Source organism: Natrix helvetica (assembly GCF_964273705.1).
Source record: "Natrix helvetica genome assembly, chromosome: 7".
NCBI classification, from domain to species: Eukaryota; Metazoa; Chordata; class Lepidosauria; order Squamata; family Natricidae; genus Natrix; species Natrix helvetica.
Window position 1 is genome coordinate 55146530 of NC_138558.1, and position 24366 is coordinate 55170895.

General features: G+C 39.6%; 1 protein-coding gene across 2 annotated transcripts in view; it reads left to right on the forward strand.

Annotated features, from left to right (window-relative positions):
• Window positions 1-24366, forward strand: part of LOC309395095 (uncharacterized protein) — a 95008-nt gene that overhangs the window by 13478 nt on the left and 57164 nt on the right. For both annotated transcript variants that reach the window (XR_014175853.1, XM_081958895.1), the window contains exons 6-11: window positions 1942-2041; window positions 10190-10233; window positions 10482-10559; window positions 12163-12359; window positions 19143-19207; window positions 20920-21026. Coding sequence is in view for 1 of the 2 variants with exons in the window: in XM_081958895.1 (XP_081815021.1) it covers window positions 1942-2041; window positions 10190-10233; window positions 10482-10559; window positions 12163-12359; window positions 19143-19207; window positions 20920-21026 (591 nt within the window). In the remaining variant the exon portion in view is untranslated. The remainder of the gene's footprint in view (window positions 1-1941; window positions 2042-10189; window positions 10234-10481; window positions 10560-12162; window positions 12360-19142; window positions 19208-20919; window positions 21027-24366) is intronic.

Sequence of the window (24366 nt, forward strand, 5' to 3'; positions counted from 1 at the left end):
TAACAACACCCCCATACACGAGATAGAAAGAGAGAGAGAGGGATACAGACAGACAGAGAGACACAGAGAGAGAGAGTTGGGGAGGGAGGGAGAAAGACAGACACAGAGAGACACACACAGAGGGAGAGATACCTGTTTTCCACATAAAAGAAAACACAAGGAGCCACAAAACCTGGGTAAGCATGGCTGGGGGGGCGGGTGTCCTGTGACTGGGTGGGAGTGAGTGATGTTGAGTTGGTCATGCCCACCCAGGTTTTGTGGCTCCCGGTGTTTGTTTTCTGTGGGAAACAGATCCCAATGGCTCTTTGAGTGTTTAAGGCTGCAGTCCCCTGCTCTAGTTATTGTTTTCAGATTCATTGTTATGCCATTGGCTCCCACGTGTGGGAGAAGAAATAAATAAAATTATTGCACTGGATAGATAGTTTTAATTTTTGAGCCAGCTAAAAATATATTCCATATTGTTTTAATTTGTGAGGTATTACTTAATGGAATGCATGTAATCTCCATTGTAAAGAGCAAGCAATTATGATACATCCACTACAAATTTTGCACAGACGCTAAGTAGTAATGCTATAATAATCAAGCTGAAAAGAAGAAATATATACTGTGATAGACATATTGAGAAAACTAGAGATGCTTAATTAAATATTTTTTTTAATACAGCTTGCTTTGATTATTATCATCTATAAAGTCACTCTTTCAGAAGCATCTAAGATACTCACTTTAGATATTTAGTCCTGTTGGTGCTGTCCAAGATTTGCTTGAAATACAAAGATGCTATGATGATTGGGCTGATTATTTAACTCTAGTGTGTCTGAATGGTCTATTCACAGTCTTAGGAAGTTTTGTCGCTGTCCCTAGTGGCATTTATTGCAGAGAGGTATCTGTATTGGTTGGTTTGGCTTGCTTTCTTCTGTTCTTCCGTCCATTTGATACTTGAAGTTTAAAAATAAGACTTTTTTTCCCCTGAGATGAAGCATGCACATGGTTCATGATTACTCCTTTTTTGTCCATTTTTTGGCTGAATGACTGAACGTTTTACCTTGTAAATGAAGAGCGCCAGGCAGGGAAAGTTTTTGCATTTGCAAAGCTCTCTTGTGGAGAGGAGCCCTTTGCTGCATTTGTTTTGCCAATGTTCTCATTACAGCAATTAGAAACTGTAGTAGTTTTTATTTTATTTTTGGCAGCTAGAATCTGTCATTCTCTCTAAGATTTTAATATGGCAATCTGAGTTGGTCTCTCCACACATCATCCATAGTGAAGCATACAAACCAGCATCTGCATTTCCTGCATCGGATGAGAAGAGCACATCTTTCTCCTTCTGTCCTGACCATTTTTTACAGAGGCATGATTGAGAGCATTTGGAACTGAAGTGCATCATTGTTTGGCTTGGTGGTGGCAGTGCGTCAGATAGAAGGTCCATACAGAGAGCGGTAAAGACAATTGAGAAGATTGTAAGAAACTCACTTCCTATATTCATATAAGCAGTATTCAGGATACTGCTGATAAGCGCTATGTGCTTAGAGTTCAAAGCATTGTTAGAGACCCCACATACCTACTTTACGATCTGTTTCTGTTGTTCCCCTCTGGGAGGAGGTTTTGAAGTATTTCTAGCAGATTCTATAACACTACCAGATTCTATAACAGCTTTGTTCCCTATGCCGTCCATCTGGTAAACTTGCAAGATTCTTTTTTCTTGCCATGTACACTTATTCATCTGAACTAGACTGTGTTGTTTCTGTGTCATATAATATATGAGGGTATGTGGGTATAATCATAATTTTTTATTTATTTATTTTGTCATGTTTATATAGTGTATATTGGAGGTGGTGACCTTTGAGAGTTGTATAGAGCGGAATTTCATTTTAATGTATGCCGATTAGTGTACTTTTAAAATGACAACAAAGTTATTCTAAGTCTAAGTCTTAACTGTTTCTTCAGCGCAACACCAATCAGCAGAGCTCTTGATCAAGGAGCAGATATTGTGGTGATTGGAAGATGTGTTGATAGTAGCCTTGTGTTGGGACCACTACTTCATTCTGTAAGTATGGATTAATATTTTTAAAATATTTTCTTTTTCTACTAGCCATTTTACCAGACTAAATACAGGTAATCCTTAAATTACGACCACAGTTGAGCCCAGAATTTATGTTAATTGAGAAATTTGTTAAGTGAGTTTTACTCATTTTATGATTTTTCTTGCCACATATGTTAAGTGAATCATTGTGGTTAAGTAACACAGTTGTTAAGTGAATCTGGCTTCCCCGTTAAGTTTGCTTGTCAGAAGGTCGCAAAAGATGATCACATGACCCCAGGACAGTACAACTGTCATAAATATGAACTACTTGTCAAGCATTTGAATGTCAAGCATTTGACTATGGGGATGCTGCAACGGTCATAAGTGTGAAAAATAATCATAAGTCATTTTTTTCAGTACTGTTGTAACTTTGAATGGTCACTAAATGCACTGTTGTAAGTTGAAGACTACCTGTATTGGTCATCTTTATGAATTTTTAGACGATTCTAACTGATTTTTCTACAGCTGTTTTCATTACAATGCAGCATTCGTTCTTCCTAGTATAATAAGTATGACTTGACTTGTCTTTACCTTCAGAAAAATCACACATCTTCTTTCACACAGCTACCACTTATCCCAACCATAAGAATCCATAATAATCCCTGCAACAAAGCTAGCACATACACTACATAGGATGTAAATTCCCCTTCCCTTCTTCAAACTCACACATCCTTCCTCCCAACCCAAGCCCCATATACATATTGACATATTTATTTGTTCCACCTACTGGCAATAAACACTTTCTGCTGCCAATTCTTGACATAAGGCAGTAACTAATGTTCTCCTCTTAGTGTGACTTCCTTTTCTTAGTGCAGTTTCTTCCCAGTGCAAATCTTAAAAGATTTAAGGGCCAAGCATTTTTATGGGATATTTGCTTCTGCAGATGCTGTATTGGTAGCATCGGTAGTCCTTAATTTATGACCACAATTGAGCCCAAAATTTCCATTGCTAAACACGATAGTTGTTGAATGAGTTTTGCCTCATTTTACAATCTTTCTTGCCATAGTTCTTAAGTGAATCATTGTAGTTGTAACATGGTTGTTAAGTGAATCTGGCTTCCCCATTGACTTTGCTTGTCAGAATGCCACAAAAAGGTGATCATATGATCAAAATTCGGATGCTTGGCAATTGGCTCAATATTTATGATGATTGCAAGTCATGTATAAGCCAGTTGCCAAGCATCCAAATTTTGATCATATGACCATGGGGATGCTGCAGTGGTCATAAATGTGAAAAACAGTCATGAGACTCTTTGTTTCAGCGCTGTTGTAACTTCGAACAATCACTAAACAAACTGTTGTAAGTTGAGGACTACCTCTACCCATGTTATTTGTTAATTGCAGAGCTAGGAATTGTTACTCACATTTCAAGTCAGAACAAAATTTCATAATGTCCATCTTTCCTATATATAAAAGAGAAGTAAACCAAACACAACTGAAGTCCCATAGTAATACTGTATGTATGGAAATATTTACATATACATAGGTTAGTTTTCTGTAATAACTTTATTCTAAATGTTAAGAAATAGTTATGCATATGATAAACTGAAATTTGATTAATTTAGTTTACTTTCACTGATGCAACTATGAATTCAGATTCTGAAATACACAAAACTTTTAAGCTTGTGACTGTGACATTTTGTTATAGTTTACAAAAAAATATATAGTATGCGTTGTTCTTTTTCTTTTGACCCAGAAAATCGAGTTAATTTCAAAGAGAGATTTTTGCTAATGCTGTTTCCCATTCTATATTTTACAAATACATGCTGCTTTTCAAAATAATACAGCATTGTTAACTTTTCTTTCATCTGAATTTCTTTAACTGCAACTTGCAAACAATTCAGCCCACCACAAGAGGGCAGAAATGGTCAATTTTAATATGTCAAAACAAAGAAAAGGGAGAAGACGAATAGAGAAGTGGGAGGAAAGACTTACTGGGGGGAAATCAGACAACTATAAATTGCTACATGGGGAAATATAAAGCTGAGATATGTGGTTTACTCCTATACATGATAATAAAACTGAATTGCTAACTAATGAAATATGATAATGGAAAGATAATTAAATAAAGGTTAAAATATATGGAATATGGACTAATATGAAACTGTTATGGGGAGAATGTAAAGCAGAGGTATGCGATTCACTTTTATACATAATAATTAAACTGAATTGCTAATTGATTGAATATGACAATGGAAGGACAATTAAGTATGGGTTAAAATATATGAAATATAGATACATATAGAACTCCTAAGATAATGAACAAAGTGAGATGTGTACCGCTTGTTATTCTATATAATAGACTAAGGGTATTGTAATGAACATTGAACAGTAAGGATTGTTATTTAAAGACAATTAAGGGTAACCTAAGCCAAGATATGGAAAAATGGAGAGGGAACATGAAATACTGACAATGGGAAATTATTGAGATTATAAAGACAGAATCACAAATTTGGGGCCTGAAAGGATGCATAATTATATAAATATAATGATGAGAATATCTGGGAATTGTAACCAGGTCTACATCTCGGCCAAGAATAGGCTGGGGGGGGGGGTGTTTAAAAATACAATTACTATATATGTATGGGGGAAGAGGAGGAGAGAAAGAAGGAGTGGAAAGGGGAGAGAGAAGAAGGAGAGAGGAAGGGGAAGTAGAGAAGAGAAGGACAACAGAGGGAAGAAAGGAGGTAGGGAGGAGGAGGAGAGAGGGAGAAGAAAGTGATGGATAAGGTACAAATATGGTGAATGGAGAGCGGAAGAGCCAATAATTGTTTTTGGGAATTGATGGTAAGATGAATTGATGTAAACATTTAATAATATGTAATAGTATACATGTGGTTATATGTTATGAAAATGAAAAAATAAAAAACTTTATATATGAAAAAAAGAAAAAACAACCAAAAACAAGTTTAAATTAAGGGAGTTCTTTTTGACTTAGAAACCACGTTTAATATTAACAAGTTAGGTTTGAAAAGTTTTGCACTGGATCCTGTTTTAAAGATATTTGGAAATCAGATGGATGGATGGATGGATGGATGGATGGATGGATGGATGGATGGATGGATGGATGGATGGTGTCAGCTCTGCCTAGCTCGGCTTAGGGCCTCATAGGCATCCTGCCATCGAAAGTAGAAGGGGGCGGGGGAGATGAAAAGGCAATAAAGCTTTGTGTGTATGTGATAGAAAATTGGAATGGGGGAAATGACAGGTGATATGGACCAGGGCAACTGGATCCTGTTTGTACCAGCATCCCATGGACAAGTACCCTGAGAAATGTGCGGATTACCCCCCAACATCTCAGACTTCTCAAACATCTTGGCGAGCTCCGATTGGCTGGTCACAGGGGGAGGGATGGACTGGAGACAAACCTACACCTTGTTTTTGTTATCTAGCAAGTACGGTAAATTTCAGAGCTGGCTTGACTTTATTGCAACCAACATCCTTAGTAAAATAACCTTTTGCTTTAACCAAATTGAATCGAAGGCTTTTTCCTAAGGGATCGGATTGGGGCCAGTCTGACATTAAGCCAGTTCTGCAGTTGTGGTCAATCTGGAGAGGAAACCGCTTCTACCATGAGGTCCATGCAAATGATGTTGGCTCAAAGAGCGACCAGGAAGATATTTTGGCATGGGGAGGAAACATCCTCAAAACCCCAACCTGGAGGGCTAGATCTGTCTGCACGGCTGGGAGAGGATGACTCACCAAGATCCTTAATGGTCCCTTAGGATGAGGAAAAAGGAAGAATGGGAAGAGAAACCCATGGGAGTGACATTCACCCATGGAGGCTATGGGGGCCACCGGCAAGACACTTGAGTGGAGCTGGACAAACTGGAGGAAGAATCGAGTGCAGGTGAGCCAGAACGAGAGGACTGGATGTTGGAACAAGCCATAAAATCCCAGAGGGGCTTTTTGGTAGTCTGAAAGCTCAAAAAGCCCTAGCCCGGGCAGCACATCCGACTGACCAGCTGGCTTCAGCCACGGCAAGTGAGAGGGAAACTGCCTCTGCCACTGCAATGGCAACAACAGCAAACTCCTAAGCAACCGCAACCCCCCCCCCCGGCACCTGGTCCCACAACTCAGCCTCCACTGGCTGCAGAAGCAGCACCAGCAAGGCAGAGAGGATGCAAGATACCGGCCCTGTAAGTTCAACAGTGACTCCAAGCAATTGGGGTTCTTCCTGGCACACGTTTGGATATACATGCAAGAGTTTGGTCCAGAAATAGCCACCAAAGGGGCTAAAGTGCTGTGCATGACTATGGTGTTAGAGGAGGTCACAACTGAATGGACGGTCACCATCCACAACAATGATGCCACAGAGCTGAGAAACTTTGCCACTTCATGGCTACACTTCGGAAGTGTTTCAAAGACCTTCTAGCCGATTGTAAATCATAAAGACCTTAGCCAAGGGCACAGGGGCATAGCCATGTACACCCAGGAGTTTCGCAGCTTAGTCTGCCAACTGACTGACTGGCTAGAAGATATCTTGATTGGATGCGGCCAAGATGGGCTAAGTGACAAGGTCTGCAACCTGCAATCTGAATTTCCAGAGGCACCCCCTATATATGCTTCATGACTGGTATGTCATAGCAGAGGAACTGGAAATCAACCTGGCTCGATTTAAATACTAGCCAAGCCATGGATGGTGAAGATCCTCCCCCCAAAAAAGAGACCCCAAAACTGCCACCATGTGAGCAGACCTCATGCGGATGATCCACTGGCTGCTTCAGGTGTTGGAAGGAGGGGCACCAAGCTGCTGACTACCAAGATGTATGCCCAGCCCAGAAGATGACTCTGAATCTTGCCAAAAAACCAGCGAAACTAGAACAGTGAGCCTATGAAACTGCCCTGAAGGAAGTAGAAGTCGTAGAGTTTAGCCCATCCCCCAAAGATGGCAGGAGAACTCTGACTGGGAAGTAAAGTCACTCTGTAGGAGTGACATACAAAGGAGGTGCTCCCTGTAGGCTGTGGAGAGTGGCAGCTTTCTTGCTTGGCGCAGGGTTTCCTTTTTACCGAGGACAAGGCAGCCAAAATGGCTACAACGAAGCTGGGGCAACTGAAGAAAAGAACATTGTGCAGGACCGGGGAGAATGGACAGTGAGTGGAACTGGGTGAGGTGATTTTTAAACTTTACCGAGGATTTGACCCTAAAAGAAAATTAATCCGGAAGAAGGAACTCTCTGGAATGTTTGAAAGTGGCGACCAAAGAGTGTAAAGAGTAAAATTATACCCGAATAGGAAATCAGGAAGAATTACAAAATTCAGAAAGATTGGATATTTTTTTTTTATCGGCATGACTTTAAATAGGCATTTTAAAATGCTGGCTATTTGACTGTTTATTGAATAGTTGGATATTTTTTTGAATTAATCTGGAAATAATTAACTGGAAGAAGAGCCTTAACGTTGAATTTTAAACAGATGGCACCATCTATTGGTGAATGCTTATTCCTAGAATAATAAAATAACCCTGAAAAAAATCTGATAAGAAGAATGTACATCTGGAGGTCTCTTGCATTATTTATTGCTATATATTTTTGTAATGTATGGCATTAGAGGATTAACCTTCGAAACCTGGAGGATATCTAAGGGAATAACTTTTGAGCATTGGAATTAACTAGCAATTTCAAGAGTGGATTTAAGGAATTACTTGGAAAACTCCTGAACTGTATAATAGAACCAACTGATTAATTATGGGATATAATGGTGGCTGGGGGATTCTGGGAGTTGAAGTCCACAGGACTTAAAGTCACCAAGTTTGAGAAACACTGCTCTAGACATTGCCCAAGGCAGGCGAGGCACAAAAAAAGTGGAAAGGGCATGGAGGGGTGAGTGGGCATTTCCAGCAGCAATACTACCTTGTAGCCAGAGGTGGTATTTGCTGGTTCTCTGAACTAGTTAAAATTTCCACTACTGGTACGCCCAAACTAGTGTAAACCGGCTGAATACCACCTCTGCCTACAAGGTAGTATTGGATTGGAAGGAAATATCTTGTTGGAAGTAAGGATCTGAAATTCAAAGGAAGACATATTAATTTATTCAGTACAAGCTTTATCCATTAAACCCCTGGAGTAGTTAAATCTTTCCATAATGAAGTAATTACATCTGAATTTAGAGGAGAAACTTGTTCAAATTTTATTATAGATTTTTTCCCCGGTATATGCATTTATCACTGGATTGTTCTTAGAATATGAGCCATATGAAGCTTTTGTGAAGATACTGTCAGTAAGGACTAAAAATAATTTTGTCACTAAGTAAGTTTACATCAATCTCCTTATATAAATTCCACTAGAATTTCTATTGGAATGTTGCCTGCTTAAAAATAAGTTAGAAAATAAGCCAGTTTAGTCTTTTAAGTACAACTTTCATTTGATTTCACTTGAAATATGCTAGTCTTACAATAACATAGTTCCAACCAGTGGTGAAATCTAAAAAATATTCCTACTGGTTCTGTGGGTGTGGCTTGGTGGTGGTGGTGCCATGTGACTGGGTGGGCATGCCTATGTAGTCATGTGACTGGGGGATCAAAAGACAGAAAATTTAACAATGTCCTGCTGGAGCAGGGGGTTGGACTAGATGACCTCCAGGTCCCTTCTAGACCTGGATTGCTGTCCTCTTTCAAGGTAATCCTCTGAAGCTGTGTCTAGTGCCAGGTTTGTGGTCCTTCCTCCCTCTCCTTCCTCCCTCCCTCTCTCTCTTTCTTTCTTTCTTTCTTTCTCACTTCCCTCTCTTTTTTCTCCCCTCCTTCCTTCCTTCCTTTCTTTCCTTTCTTTCTCCTTTCCCTCTCTTTTTTCTCCCATCCTTCTTTCTTTCTCTCTCTCTCTCTCTCTCTCTCTCTCTCTCTCTCTCTCTCTCTCTCTTTCTTTCTTTCTTTCTTTCTTTCTTTCTTTCTTTCGCAGCACCACCCCCCACCCTGTGTTTTGGCCTAGCAGGCCTCAGGGAAGCCTCCTGGGAGCAAAAACAGACTCTCTCACCCCGTTTTTGGCCCAGCAGGCCTCGGGGAAGCCTCCTGGGAGCAAAAATGGACCCCCTCCATTTTTGCCATAGCAGGCCTCAGGAAAATGGACCCCAAATGCTAAAAAAAAGTTTTTTAAAAAGTTCCCACCATCGCGTAGCACAGCTGATGGTTGGAATTCTTTTTGAATTTGTTAAGCATTTTTTTACTACCAGTTTGGGCGAAGGGTAGCATTTTTGTACTACCGGTTCGGCCGAACCGGTAGCATTTCACTCCTGGTTCCAACATGTCCTAGATAGGTGTTCTGTAGCTACAGACCTAGAATTCAGGCTCTTCATAGGGAAAGATATGTTGAAAGTGGGGAGGGTGTTTTTGTGGAATGAGATTTATCTACCATTTCAAGAACTGATGGCCACTGAGTGTTTAAAAATATTTAGTAGTACAGATCAACTATGGCATGGCTAAGATAATAGAGAGCTTGTTTAATTATGTCATCTCCTGGGAAACTAATGCTAATAAGAGAGAGAGAGAGAGAGAGAGAGAGAGAGAGAGAGAGAGAGAGAGAGAGAGATCCCCCCTACACACACAAATAAATATAGATATACAAGGAGTCCCTCTTTGAGGAAGATGGGCAATTTTGAAATGTGAAATGTATGTATATACCCATACCTACACACGCACATATATTTATATGTATGGGTCTGTTTCTTTGTATGCCTGAGTGTGTGTGAGAGAGAGACAGAGACAGAGAGAGAGAGGAGAGAGAGAGAGGTGCATATATGTAGTGCTAACTTCCTCTTTTCCCTTTGTTGGTTTAATTGTGAAATATATAACCTAAATAAAAGACAATACAATTATTTCCAATGGATTTCTAGGTCACTAGAGTATTTTCTCTGCTTACTGCATTACAGTAATTGCACAGGCAATTTATAAAAACGAGAAAAGCGAAATTGGATGGATTATGGAGGGTGTCCATGAGCAACGTATTCCTATAATGTCTCTTTCATATTGTATACAAATGAGCATGCATAGAAGAGGAAACTGGGAAATAGCTGAATTTTTATGAGCTATGGAAATCTGTTGCGGGTTCTGCTTTTGTAATTTAACATTCTTTTCACTATTTAATTCTATTTCATTGTGTATTTTTAAACATTATTTTTCTAGTTTGGATGGACTAGAGATGAATTCAGCCTATTAGCAGCGGGAAGGTAAATATCCTCTTTGTTTCAAAGAATATTGTTAATTTTAATACTTTTAAAATAATTCAACAGTCAAAATCCCTGAAGCAACTAATAATTATGATGTTTCAAAGTCTCTTTCAAAAGGATATCAATTTAGATGTAATAAAGATTTGTTTTTCTAAACATTGGATATTATACAGTAGAAACTTTCAGTAAATGTTAAGGTTTAAAACTCACTTCATTAAAATTGTTTAAATATCAAATGTGATTTTTAGTCTTGCAGGTCATCTGATTGAATGTGGTGCTCAATGTACAGGTGGAATATTCACTGACTGGCATACTGTGCCAAATTGGTATGTTTATTGTTCTGTAAGATACATGTTGGTGAATATTTTTGTAATATATTTTAATACTTAGATTGCTGAATGATAGCATTATAAAGACACTATTCAGCCTATGATCATATTAATATCTGTGCAAAAAATATCCCTGCAAAAATAATTGTGTCACTAAGTAAGATTATATCAATCTCCTTATAGAAATTCTACTAGAATTTCCATTGGAATGTGGCCTACTTAAAAATAAGTTAGAAAATAAACCAGTTTAGTCTTTTAAGTACAATTTTAATTTGATTTCACTTTAAATATACTAGTCTTACACTAATATAATTCCAATATGTCCTAGATAGGTGTTCTGTAGCTACAGACCTAGAATTCAGGCTCTTCATAAGGAAAGATAAGTTGAAACTGGGGAGGGTTTTTGGGTGGAATGAGATTTATTCACCATTTTAGGAGCTGACAGCCTCTGAGTGTTTCAAAATATTCAGTAGTACAGCTCAACAATGGCATGGCTAAGATAATGGAGAGCTTGTTTAATTATGTCATCTCCTGGGAAACTAGTGCTAATAAGATTTTTATGGAACTTGGAGGAGAAGTTAAGACTGAAAAAAAAACCTGGGTCCTGGGAGAGTGCAGTGGTAGATGTTATTATGTTTATTCCTCCTTAGAATTAATGTCTTGTGATGAGAAATCTTGCCAATTGGTACTTGTTTATGTGATCCATCTTTAAATAAAAGTTAATGACAATGCTGAAAAATCAATTGTGCCATTACAATCTGCCCACAGTAATCAATTTGCTAGCTCATAATGTGTTAGTGTGGTTCATTATAGCAAAGCATTATTTTATCTCTGCTGTGTTTCATACATTTATTTGTAATAAGCTGCCAGGTTTTCATGTTCATGTCCATGAAGATGTGGCTGCAATTTGCTAAAGCTGCTATAGATTATAAGCCACAACATCCTCCATTTTGTCCTTGTTCTTTCTTTCTGGCAACTCTTTCCCTTACATGAAATGCAATGTGTTTGCAATCTCTACTGCATTATGATTGCAATGTGGCTTACTCTGAATACCTCAATTAGTTGAAACTTGTGCAATATAATACGGGTAGGAAATGTAAGCACTGAATCTCATACAGGTTGATTAGGAATTGTTCTGAGAAGTGGGCAAAGAATGTTAAAGATTGCATAGTGGCTGATAACTTTGGAAAAATACATTTTCCCAGTATACATTTGCTTGAATTAAATCTCACCAAAGCTGCAATATAAAAGTGAGATGCAACAAAAGCAATTAATATCCAATTGTTTTGTTGTGATACTTTTACTGCAATGTGAAAGATATTGTGGTTTATATTTTCTTGGACTGATATTGCTCGCATACTGATAGCTCTTTTTAAAGCTTTGATACTTTTGTCTCTTTTCTGTATCTAATTGGTTTATTCAGTTGATCATTTGGTTGTCTGTATGATTAAATTAAGGAGCTGAGCTAAAAGGACTTTAAAAAAATGGTGTACATTTTGATAATTTGTTTACCACTGTTTTTAACCATCTAAACATTACCATGAAATACATTATTGATATACTTTCCATATAATTAAATTTTAATATTTTGAACTTTTAGGCATAACATCGGTTTCCCCATAGTAGAAGCTTCTTCTGATGGAAGTTTTATGGTATCCAAAGCACCTGACACAGGAGGCCTGGTGACTTTTGGCACGGTGGCAGAACAATTGGTATATGAAATAGATAATCCTAAAGAATATCTCTTACCAGATGTCACATGTGATTTTTCTCAAGTCTCCCTTACTGAAATTGCAGGTCAGTGTCTGCTGATATTGGATTATTCTAGGGAAATGACAGGGGTGGTATACAGTTTCATTGTTACAGCCTTAAAAAGAATTCTTTTATGTGAATGTCATAACAGGAACCAGACTTCTGTGAATCTGATTCACTCATTCATCCCATTGTCTAAGTAAGTCTGGTTGGGAAATACTGAGAGTTGAACTCATACACCTTATCGTTGCTAAGGTTGAGAAACACTGGTTTGAAGAATTATAATATGCAAATTTTGATGCAGAAGGAAATGCAGAGTGCTGGTGGTGGAGTGAGTGTCACATCATACATACTTGCATTGTAGATGTTTTTTCCATTTTAACATATCAATGTAAAATCCGGTATTGTAAATACTGACTTTAAATTCATGTTCATGTAACAGCACAAAACAGAAAACATGAGATGGAGATCCATGGATGGGAATCAGATAAAGAAGGTTAAATGATTATTATTTACATAGGCCTGGCAGACTTCATGACATAATTTTGCCTTTGCACAAACGTATGTCATGATGTACATGTTGTAATTTTCACCTCATTGTGACTTCCTAAAAATAGTGATGAAATCAGCCTTAAACTGGCGGCACCCTATTCACCTTGACTCTTAGTTTACTTTTTAAAACTTTCATTGGAAAAAAAATCTCATTGCATATTTCATATTATTAGTAAAAGTTAAACCTTTCCACTATGTATTTAATCTAAATAATACAATGCAAATGTTAATGGAATGGAAGGAAGAGGGAAAAATGTTAGTCTTAAGTGAAAAGTTAAATAAAAGTTTCCCCCCAAATTGAGTTCAACGCTTAGTGACTTTGAACTGTGTAATTTTGAGGAGGAAACAATATAGAAATGATTTTCTAGTCCTTCTTATGAGACATTTTATCTATTTCCTAGCCTAGCATATAGCCTTGAGATTTCCTGGCGCTTTTACCAACTACATTTCTGCTTAGCTTTTTTGAGAATGGCCAATATCAGCAAATGCTGCTACTTTCTGAACTCCAAATCAATAGACATGCAATGCATTCATATGCAGTATTGGAATTATACCAAGATTGTTGCATATTCATTACATGTTTTAAATGAAGTTTAATGACTTCTAATGTAACAATGTATGGAATGGAGAGATTATGCAGTAATGAGTTCTGTACTCATCAGAGCAGAAAGGAGGGATATCCATTGAATAACTAAATAAACAAGGTTTTACTGGATTTATGCTGCAGTGGTGAAATCTAAACTTTTTTCCTACTGATTCTGTGGGTGTGGCTTGGTGGGGGTCATGTGACTGGGTGGCCATGGCTATGTAGTCGTGACTGGGGGTGGTCAAAAGACAGAAACTCACGTTAACAATGTACTGCTGGAGCAGGGGGTTGGACTAGATGACCTCCAGGTATCTTCCAGCCCTGGATTGCTGTGCTCTTTTAAGGTATCCTCTGAAGCTACAACTAGTGCCAAGTTTGTGGTCCTTCCTGTCTCTCCTTTTTCCCTCCCTCCCTCCCTCCCTCCCTCCCTCTCTCTCTTTTTTTCTTTCTTTCTTTCTTTTGCAGCACCCCCGCTCCCGCCATTTTTGGCCTAGCAGGCCTCAGGAAAGCCTTCTGGGAGCAAAAACGGACCCCAAATGCTTAAAAAAGGGGGGGAAATTCCTACCATTGTGCAGCACAGCTAATCGTCAGAACTTTCTTTTACTTTATTAAGCAGTTTTGGTGCTACTGGTTCTGGTGAACGGTAGTATTTTTTACTACCGGTTTGGGTGAACCGGCCCGAACCGGTAGCATTTCACTCCTGGTATGCTGCTTTTGGTCAATGAAGCATTAATGATGCTAAATAGGCCAGTTTTAATATACTCCTTGCATGATATCAGTCCTATTGGGCAATGATTCAAAGAACATAAAACTAACCTAAATATTTTCTCAAAATGTGCTTTATTTGCTCAAAAGTGCCTCATTCAGCAGTAGCTGCATTTAAACAGTGTATTTTAAAAAATAAGAATTAAAATATTTTAACCTTCGAATGAACTTCTAGCTTGTAAATGGCCCACTATGACACATTTGAACTCCAAATGAACTTTCACATGAACTTTCAGTGAGTTATTCTATTAGAAATTGAACAGATGGAAAGTAGACAGATTTCTGAAATATCTTTAGATATAAGTGCTGTGACATGTACTCGAGAAAAAGGACTGCAGGCCTTTCTACTTTAATTGTTTACTTTAGTAAATAGTTCATATAGCAGGATTAGATAAAGCATTTGGGTGAACTTAGTGATGCTCTTTTTAATATTTTAAGAGTGATTCATTTTGTAATATAACTGGAAACAAAATTCTATTAAAAGCAAAATACTATTTGTTTTTAAAGGCATATTTGAGCTAAGTAGAATGTTAAGGGTACAATTATACTCAACATGAGTCTACTTAAAACTAAATTTCAGAAAGCTGATGTGATGTAATTCCATTAAATTGAAGTGTGATTTTATATTCTTTTATCTTGTTTATATTTTTTTTCAGAGTAGATACTGGCATTTAAATGCTTAAGTATCAACTATTCATAAAATATAGAATAAATTTAAAGAAATTAAAATACTATTCAAAATAGTGAAAGAGCCCACTGAAATATAATATTCTGGGATAGGGATAGCATGGCATGATATAGAATGGAATAGAATAGAATTGAATAGAATAACAGTTTATTATTATTAACAATAATAATTCTCTTTAAGAAGCCATCACTCAATTTGGCCATTTTAGATAGTTTACTTCTTGGTCTACAGCTTTTTCTTATTGGAGATGGTGGTAGACAACTTGGAGGACAGATTTTTGATTAAATAATTTATTTAGAGCCCTTTCAAATTGGATTCAGGCTTGAGCATGGAATGAAAATAGTATTGATACTCTGGTAGATGGTGTACATCAAGTGTGTCAAACTCAAGGTCCGCGGCTGAATCCGGCCTGTGGGGTGCTTAAATCTGACTTAAAGTAGCAGACTAGAAGTAGCAAAGGATCGGCCCCCATTGCCTCTGGCAGCCGAAATGGAGGAGGGCACCCTGTTTTGGCCGGCAAAGTGCAGCAGGTGGCTTTCCCGGCCGGAGAATGGGACACCAGGGGGGCTCACACAGCCCCCCCCCCGCATCCCGTTTTGGCCAGCAGGGTGCTGCAGGAGGCATCCATCCCATCTCCCCCCTCCTGTCCCTGGCTGGCCCGCGGAGAACTACAATGCTGATCTGACCCTTGAAGAAATCCAGTTTGACACTCCTGGTCTGCATGGTTTACCACTTATAGTATATGAAGCTCTGTGTGAAGTCATCTGCTGATTTGAGATGAAGTGCTATCAATAGCATGCTGATACCCATGTATGCATCAACCCAAGAAGACAAGAGTCTAAGAGTTTGTTATCAGACATGTAAAGTCAAATAATTATTAGATAAATAATTATCTGCAGATTTTCTATTAGTAGTGAAGGCAATTGTTCCCTTCAGGTGTACCATATGTCTGGGAGAAAGGGGACTCTGCCTTGTATATTAAGACTTTGCCTTTATATATAGATATATTAGTTCTATGTTAAAAGTTCATTTTCTGGATTTTGTGTTGTTAACAAGATCTGTGTGAATATTGTGTTTGGAAGAGAATCCTTTCTGGAGCCAATTGCCTAAGGAGTCAAAGGTACATAGACCCAAGGCAATCCCGGTTTGTAATGGCTTCCTTATTATGAAAATCTGTCACTAGAAGTATCCCTGATGCGCTCTTCTCTGAACTTCTGCAAAAATAGAAAACTGTTTAGATTTAATATGTATTTGGTGTTCAGTTTTACAGTTAAGTAATTGTATGGTGACTATTAGACCATTACTTTATTTTCTATTTAGCTAGACTATTTCTTTATTTTCTATTTAGTTTGCCTTTGGATTTGTTTACTTTGGTTGCTGTCTATTTATGCCTTTAATCATATTATTAAGCACTACCCAATTGGATGTACAAGTACATGTACAAAAATAAGCAAAGTTGGATTTATTGTGATAATTCTATGGGTGTCTAGGTTTCCTGTGAGCAATACTGTATTGTTCACAGCAGTGATGGGTTTCACATTTTTTTAGAACCTATTCTGTAGGTGTGGCCTGTTTTGTGGGAGTGGCTCGGCAGTCATGTGACTGGGTGGGCATGGCCAACTTGGAAAATGTGGTGAAACTCACTTAACAACGCTCTTGCTTAGCAACCAAAATTTTGGGCTCAATTGTGGTCATAAGTTCCCTTCCTTCCTTCCTTCCTTCCTTCCTTCCTTCCTTCCTTCCTTCCTTCCTTCCTTCCTTCCTTCCCTTCCCTTCCCTTCCCTTCCCTCCTTCCTCCCCTTCCCTTCCTTCCTTTCCTTCCTTCCTTTCCTCCCTCCCTCCCTCCCTTCCTTCCTTACTTTTGTCTCTCCCTCTTTCTTTCTTTCTTTCTTTCTTTCTTTCTTCTCTCTCTCCCACCTTCTGTTTTTTTCTTTCTTCCTTTCTTTCTCATTCCTTCTTTCTCTTTCTCTCTCTTTCTCTCTTTGTCTCTCTCTCCTTTTTCTCTCACTCTCCCTTCCTTCCTTCCTTTCTTGTGTGTATATCTCCTACTTCCTTAATTCCTTCCTTTCTCTCTTCCTTTCTCTCTTTTTCTCTTTCTCTCCCCCCCCCCCCCCCAATTATATTTCCAATTATATTCGTAGATATATTCTATGAACTAAAACCGGTGCTCAATAAATTCTATGATCACGGCATTCTGTGTCCTACAAGCCAATTCATAGAGCTCCCAATTCAGCCTCTTACTGCTCTGGGGGTCAACTGAATATGGCTAGTCTTCCTGTTATCTCTCAGCTTTGGTTCCCGCCTTTTTAGCAGAGCAGCAGAGAGGGCTAATTTCAAATGGCTTTTTTTCCTTTTTGCCGAAGACCGATTTTTCTGCTGCTTGGCGGGTGACCTACTGGATGTCCGAAGGTGTTGGGCACGCCACAGAAGGCACGCACATCATACACAGACAGAGACACACAGACACACCATGCTTGCCGCAATGCAAGGTGCATGTGTAAGGGGGACTGGATCAGCTGAGAGGATGGCAAAAAAGAAGACTCTCTTTCTCCGCTGCCGCAGCTTGCAAACAAAGCAGGGATGATGGCCGGTGCTCCCCCCTTGCCGCATTCCCGGCCAGCCACCCAGCCAGGCAGGGCTGCAGCCAGCAGGCCACGGTAAATGAAAAGAGCACTGGCCAGCATCCCTGCTTCCTTCCTTTGTTTGTTGCCTCTGTTTCCTTTGTTGCCTCTGTTTCTCAGCTCGCGGTTCACAAACGGAGGCGGGGATGCTGGCCGGCACTCTCTTCATTTACCGCAGCCCACCGACTGAAGCCCTGCCTGGCTGGGTGGCTGGCCGGGAAAGTGGCGAGGGGGGAGCGCAAAGGAAGGTGGTGGGGCTGCTGGCCGGTGCTCTCTTCATTTACCGCAGCCCGCCTGCTGCAGCCCTGCCTGGCTGGGTGGCTGGCTAGGAAAGTGGCGGTGGTGTGTGTGTGTGTGTGTGTGTGACAGCCACCTCGTTTCCAATGAAGGGGGTAGGGAATCCATGCTACCCATCCCACCCCCTTCATTGGAAACGCGGCTGTCAAAGAGAAGGGGGCACGTGCCACATGGGCTTCTTCCAATCCTCTGCTCCAACAAAGGAAGTGAGTGGGTGGGTGAGGCAAGCCTGGTGAGGACAGGTGGGGCAAGCGAGTGAGTGGCAACTGGGTGGGTGGGCAGGAGGAGCAAGCGGTGGCTGGGAGGCGGGGGGGGCAGGCCAGGGGAGGTAGCATTCCGGTACGAGGCTTCCGGAAGAAAGGCTATGGGAAGGCACGCTAAATTTCACCAACCGGTACGCCCATACCGGTCCATACTGGTTGAAACCCACCCCTGGTTCACAGTTATGTTTATGACTAATGCTTACGTAGTTATCTCAAAAGTTTTCATGGATGATAAAGTGGGCTGCACAAAAGGAAAAGATTGTTGGCATATGTATCCAAGAGACCTCAAATTTTCAGAAGAATACGTTTTGGGGCTAACATCTGATACAACATTCTCTGATAATTTACAGATTGAATCAAAATTCTAAAAGTAGCAATCACATTCATGACTAAGCCCCACATATAGAACTATTCTTTCTATATGACATGTCTCATTTGTTGTTATTATCTATTAAATATAAATACATATTTGTTATTCACTTTATTGCATCAGGAAGTTAGAGTTCAGATTATTGCAATTTAATTGTTTGATGTAAGCTGTTGCCTCATTATTGCTGCAGCAATAAATTTGTCTAGGTAGTTTCACTTAGTAAAAGCTGGGTATGAAAAATCTTCCATTCTCCCAGATGAACCTACCTAGTAAAGGGATTACATCCTTTCTAAGTTACAATAAAAGACATGTTACATTGTCTCAATGTCCTCAAAGTCACAAGTGCAATTGTGCGGAGCTACAGGAATTTTAGCCTACCTGCCAGATAATAGTAGTGATTGAAAGATGTTATGTCTGATCCTGAAAAATCCTTTCATCAGGCTAAAGAAAGTTAAGGTACCTTGCTAGTTCCTCAAAGGCTACTTTGTTTAGCATACTACTGAGGCTCTGAGAAGGGAAGTTGACTTCAGACTGGTGTTCAGAGTAATCCAATCCTTTCTCTTTTCTTTTAACTGTTTGATTTTATTTGGTTATATCTATTGCTCAACTTTGTAAACAGAGATTTTGATTTGATTTCCCCCCCGTTTAATTATAAATAATCATGAATTCTTAAACATTATTTTTAGGCATTGACGGTGGTGCAGTGAAAGTTCAGGGAGCCAAAGGATTGCCTCCTTCACCATTTTACAAGGTTGGTTTTCATTGCTTTGCAATTATATAGACTACACTTAGTTTGGAGACAATATGAAACTATTATGACATGAAAATTTCAAGTGTAATTTTTGTCATATAAAAAAAAGTACTTCTGATTTAAAGTTAGGAAGCTTTAAATAAATGGAGGTGGGGAGGTTGGACTAGAACAGCAATCCCCAACATTTTCAGTTCCATGGACCAGCAGTGGCACTGAGCGGCAGTGGAAATGGGATGGTTTCGCGCATGCAATTTAATCCTGCATGTGCGCAAATGCAGCTTTGTGTGCCCGCCTGCTGCTTGTGCAGCCCGGTTCCCAATGGGCCGCAGCCTGGTATCGGCCCACAGACTGTGGTTAGGGACCAGTGGTGGGATTCAAAAAATTTTTACTATTGATTCTGTGGGCATGGTTTGGTGGGTGTGGCATGGCTTGGTGGGCGTGGCAGGGGAAGGATACTGTAAAATCTCCATTCCTACCCCACTCCAGGGGAAGGTTACTGCAAAATCCCCATTCCCTCCCGATCAGCTGGGACCTGGGAGGCAGAGAATAGATGGGGGCAAGTGTCAGATCCCTAAAAGTGATACTGCCATTCAATTGGGAGGAGGAGCGCCTTGGAGTCGATTTATTAGCAGTGCCTGTGACAACTGATATTTTACAACTGGTTTCTTGGCGCCCGAAATGCCTTGAGATCCCCTCACCTTTTAGGAGAATGTTTATGATAGCCATGTGGGACGTTTCACATTCATGTCTAATGGAAGATAGCCATGGGAATGTATGTTTATTCGGTTCTCAGGGCAGTTGGTAAAGGAAACACCTTCACAGTTGTGTATTGATTAAAATCTGCATTCTAACTAATGGGAGGGGTCTCTACTATTTTAATTCTACTTGCATTGCCTAAGGGGATTCAGATGTTGTTTTGAATTCAATGGCTGCCATTCTACTTAATAAAAGGTATCTTTTGAAATACTCCGTTTCAAGAGTCTTCATTTTCTTAAGTTAGAGCGAGCCAGTCAGAGGTGATATTTACCACTTCTCCAAATTACGCAAAATTTTTGTTCCCGGTTCACCAAACTGGTCAAAACCTGCTGAACACCACCTCTGTTTGGGAGCCCTGGACTAGAAGACTTCCAAAGTCCCTTCCAACCCTGTTATTCTGTAAGATATGTACTTTGAGGTTCAGAACATATGGAATATAAGTAACATTTCATTAACAGAACAATACAACTTATATTGAATGTTTATAAAAATAAATGAAATATCTGTGAAGCAACATAATTCTTTGCAAATGCGCAAAGTGCAGGATTATTGGCAGAATATGTGCTCTCAATCAAAGCCCTGTTCCCAAACATTAAAAAGGCAGCTTTAGTTATGTGACCATAGCCAATACCTTCCTGTTTTTGATCTTCCTTTTAGGGATCCCTACATTTGTAATTATTAAAATTAAAGGTCTTGACTCTTGAATTTTGTGGAGGTTGGTTTTACAAGAATAATATAATAAGCTCTTTTTTGGTTCCATAAATAAGCTTGGGTTTAACCATTCGTATACTGACAACATAATTTGCAATGATTCTATCATTTATAATTTATTATTACTACTATAATAAGATAGACCATGACTATTTGATAAATTTCATAACCATTAAATTGAATTTTTATATTTTTAATTAGAGATTGTGTTATTAATTGTAAATCCTTTGCAACTATTTCCCCAGGTAAATGCCACTTATCTTGATGGATTCAGAGCTACAGCTTGCTGCCCAATTGGAGGACCAAGAGCGATAGAAAAGGGGAAAAGAATGGCTGAAAGTATTTTAGAAAGGTTAGATGCTCATGCATAGTACATTTCCCAATTGATTTATTATACAATAGTAAATTATTATTTGGTCAGGATTCTAAAATGTAACTATTTCAAATGATGAGCAGTGTCATATACACGTAGTGTTTCAAGTAATGCATTACCGTTATTGTGTTATAAATTAAACATTGCTGTTAATCATCATCCATGAATGTTGTTAAAAGGGAGAGTGGTTTCAGACATTGATGGTTTTCAAATCCTAAATAAATGGGTGCCTAGATTTCTTGTAAACAATGCCATTCTCCATGGTATCGTCGGGAGAGTCCAGGATGGGTTATTCTAGCCTGCTAGCTTGTTGATTGAATTGAAATTCTGAAGACACGCCTCTTTGGCAATGGTCCCCAGTCTTTCAATTCAGTCTCAGCTCGCAGGATGTTTATCTTGAGCTCTCAGCTCAGGATTTGAAAGATTGTTTGATTTCTGCTATAAACTCGTTTTTTGGACATCAATAAAGTACAGACAAAGAACTGCAACATCGCTCTATGAGTTAGCACCGTAGGCATCATTGCAGGCTCCATTAGCCCAAGATTTAGTGCTTGCCGCTTTCGAGCCCCCTTAGCTCCGAAATTTTGCCTTACGGACTGTTAGCAGGTTGAAGCTGATTTCTAACTGCCCAGGAAAGACCACACGAATTAACAGCATAGTGTGGTCAATTTGGGTGCAGTGCTGCTGCAGTTGGCATTTTTGGAGCCACTTTCCACGAATTGACAGCTTTGCCTTTTCGCGTTGATTATTATTACTGCCTTTCAATTTGTCATCATCAGCAGAGCTATCGGAATGGGCAAAGCCGTTTGACCGCAAGGATTTGGAGTTTAAAGCGGCAGACTTGAGGCTTAAACTAAGGCTTCAGTTCTAAATCAGGACACGGGGCGATAAGAACTCCATTACCGTGCAAACGACCAACGGTTTTTCTCACTTCTCCTTTTTGGCACGTAAATAGTTGCCTCAGGGTTCTAATCATAGCAGCGGCCATTTTGTTTGCTCTGGTGGCCATTTTATAGGCTCCTGTGGCCATTTTGTTGCCCTCTAGCTGCTACTTAATCGAATCGGGTGACCAAAACTATTGATTGATATTGATGCTATATTACTTTGGTCTCTGAATTTGCCACGGGGATCCGGTCAATTCGACCTACCCCGTTTTGGCCTCTGAGTTTGCCATGGGGATCAGGTCAATTTGGCCTATCCCGCAGGTTTGCCGGAAGCTTACAGGGATTCAGGTCAGCTTGGCCTACCCTGCCTATTGAATTTCCCCGGCACGATTGAGATTAGAAAAGCCCAGTCTAACACAATACCAATGAAGAAGAAAAACAACAGCTCCCAAAAGAAACCAGCATGGCTGCATAAACAACTATCTGACAAACTGAAAGACAAAAAAAGTAAGTATAAAAAGTGGAAGGAGGGGGACATAACTAAGGCAGAATATCAGCAAATAGCCCGAGCCTGTAAAGATGAAGTGAGGAAAGCTAAGGCTCACAATGAAGAAAGGCTTGCCACAAAAGTAAAAATTAACAAAAAAAGCTTCTTCCAACATGTTAAAAACAAGAAAAAAGTTAAGGAAACAATTGGTCCATTGCTAGGAGAAAGTGGCAAGAAGGTGACAAGCAACAGGGAGAAAGCAGAACTATTTAACTCATGTTTTGCATCTGTCTTTACACAAAGGGATAAAACAGTCCAACCTATCAAAAGCAGCACCACAAAATTAGGAACACAAATTGAAATAGGGAAGAAAATGGTAAGTGAGCACCTGTCTACCCTAGATGAGTTCAAATCACCAGGACCGGATGGATTACACCCCAGAGTTCTGAAGGAACTAGCAGACGAGATCTCAGAACCACTGAATTATATCTTTCAGAGATCCTGGAACACCGGGGAACTACCAGAGGACTGGAAAAGAGCTGATGTGGTTCCCATCTTCAAAAAAGGGAAAAAATTAGATCCAGGAAACTACAGACCTATCAGCCTAACCTCAATACCAGGAAAGATTCTGGAAAAAATAATCAAGCAACGAATTTGCGAACACCTAGAAGCAAACAAAGTAATAGCCAAAAGCCAACATGGATTTGTCAAAAACAGATCATGCCAGACTAATCTTATTGCATTCTTTGATAATGTGACAAAATTAGTGGACCAGAGGAATGCCGTTGATATAGTTTACTTGGACTTCAGTAAGGCTTTTGATAAGGTAGACCATAACCTACTACTAGATAAAGTAGAAGAATGTGGGTTAGACAGCATCACCACCAGATGGATTGGTAACTGGCTGACCAACCGCACTCAACGTGTAGTTCTCAATGGAACTGCATCTACATGGAGGGAAGTATGCAGTGGAGTACCCCAAGGCTCTGTTTTAGGCCCAGTACTCTTCAACATCTTCATCAATGATTTGGATGAGGGAATAAATGGGGAACTCATCAAATTTGCAGATGATACCAAGCTGGCAGGAATAGCCAACACTCCAGAAGATAGGCTTAAGATACAGAAGGATCTTGACAAACTTGAACATTGGGCACTATCTAATAAAATGAAATTCAATGGTGAAAAGAGTAAGGTTCTACATTTAGGCAACAAAAACGGAATGCACAGGTACAGTATAGGTGATACCTTACTCAGTAGTAGTAACTGTGAAAGGGATCTTGGAGTCCTAGTGGACAACCATTTAAATATGAGCCAGCAGTGTGCAGCAGCTGCCAATAAAGCCAACACAGTTCTAGGCTGCATCAACAGAGGGATAGAATCAAGATCACGTGAAGTGTTAATACCACTTTATAATGCCTTGGTAAGGCCACACTTGGAATACTGCATTCAGTTCTGGTCGCCACGATGTAAAAAAGATGTGGAGACTCTAGAAAGAGTGCAGAGAAGAGCAACAAAGATGATTAGGGGACTGGAGACTAAAACATATGAAGAACGGTTGCAGGAACTGGGTATGTTTAGCTTAAGAGAAAGAAGGACTAGGGGAGACATGATAGCATTATTCCAATATCTCAGAGGTTGCCACAAAGAAGAGGGAGTCAAACTATTCTCCAAAGCACCTGAGGGTAGAACAAGAAGCAATGGGTGGAAACTAATCAAGGAGAGAAGCAACTTAGAACTGAGGAGAAATTTCCTGACAGTGAGAACAATTAATCAGTGGAACAGCTTGCCTCCAGAAGTTGTGAATGCCCCAACACTGGAAGTCTTTAAGAAGATGTTGGATAGCTATTTGTCTGAAACGGTATAGGGTTTCCTGCCTAGGCAGGGGGTTGGACTAGAAGACCTCCAAGGTCCCTTCCAACTCTACTATTGTATTGTATTGTATTGTATT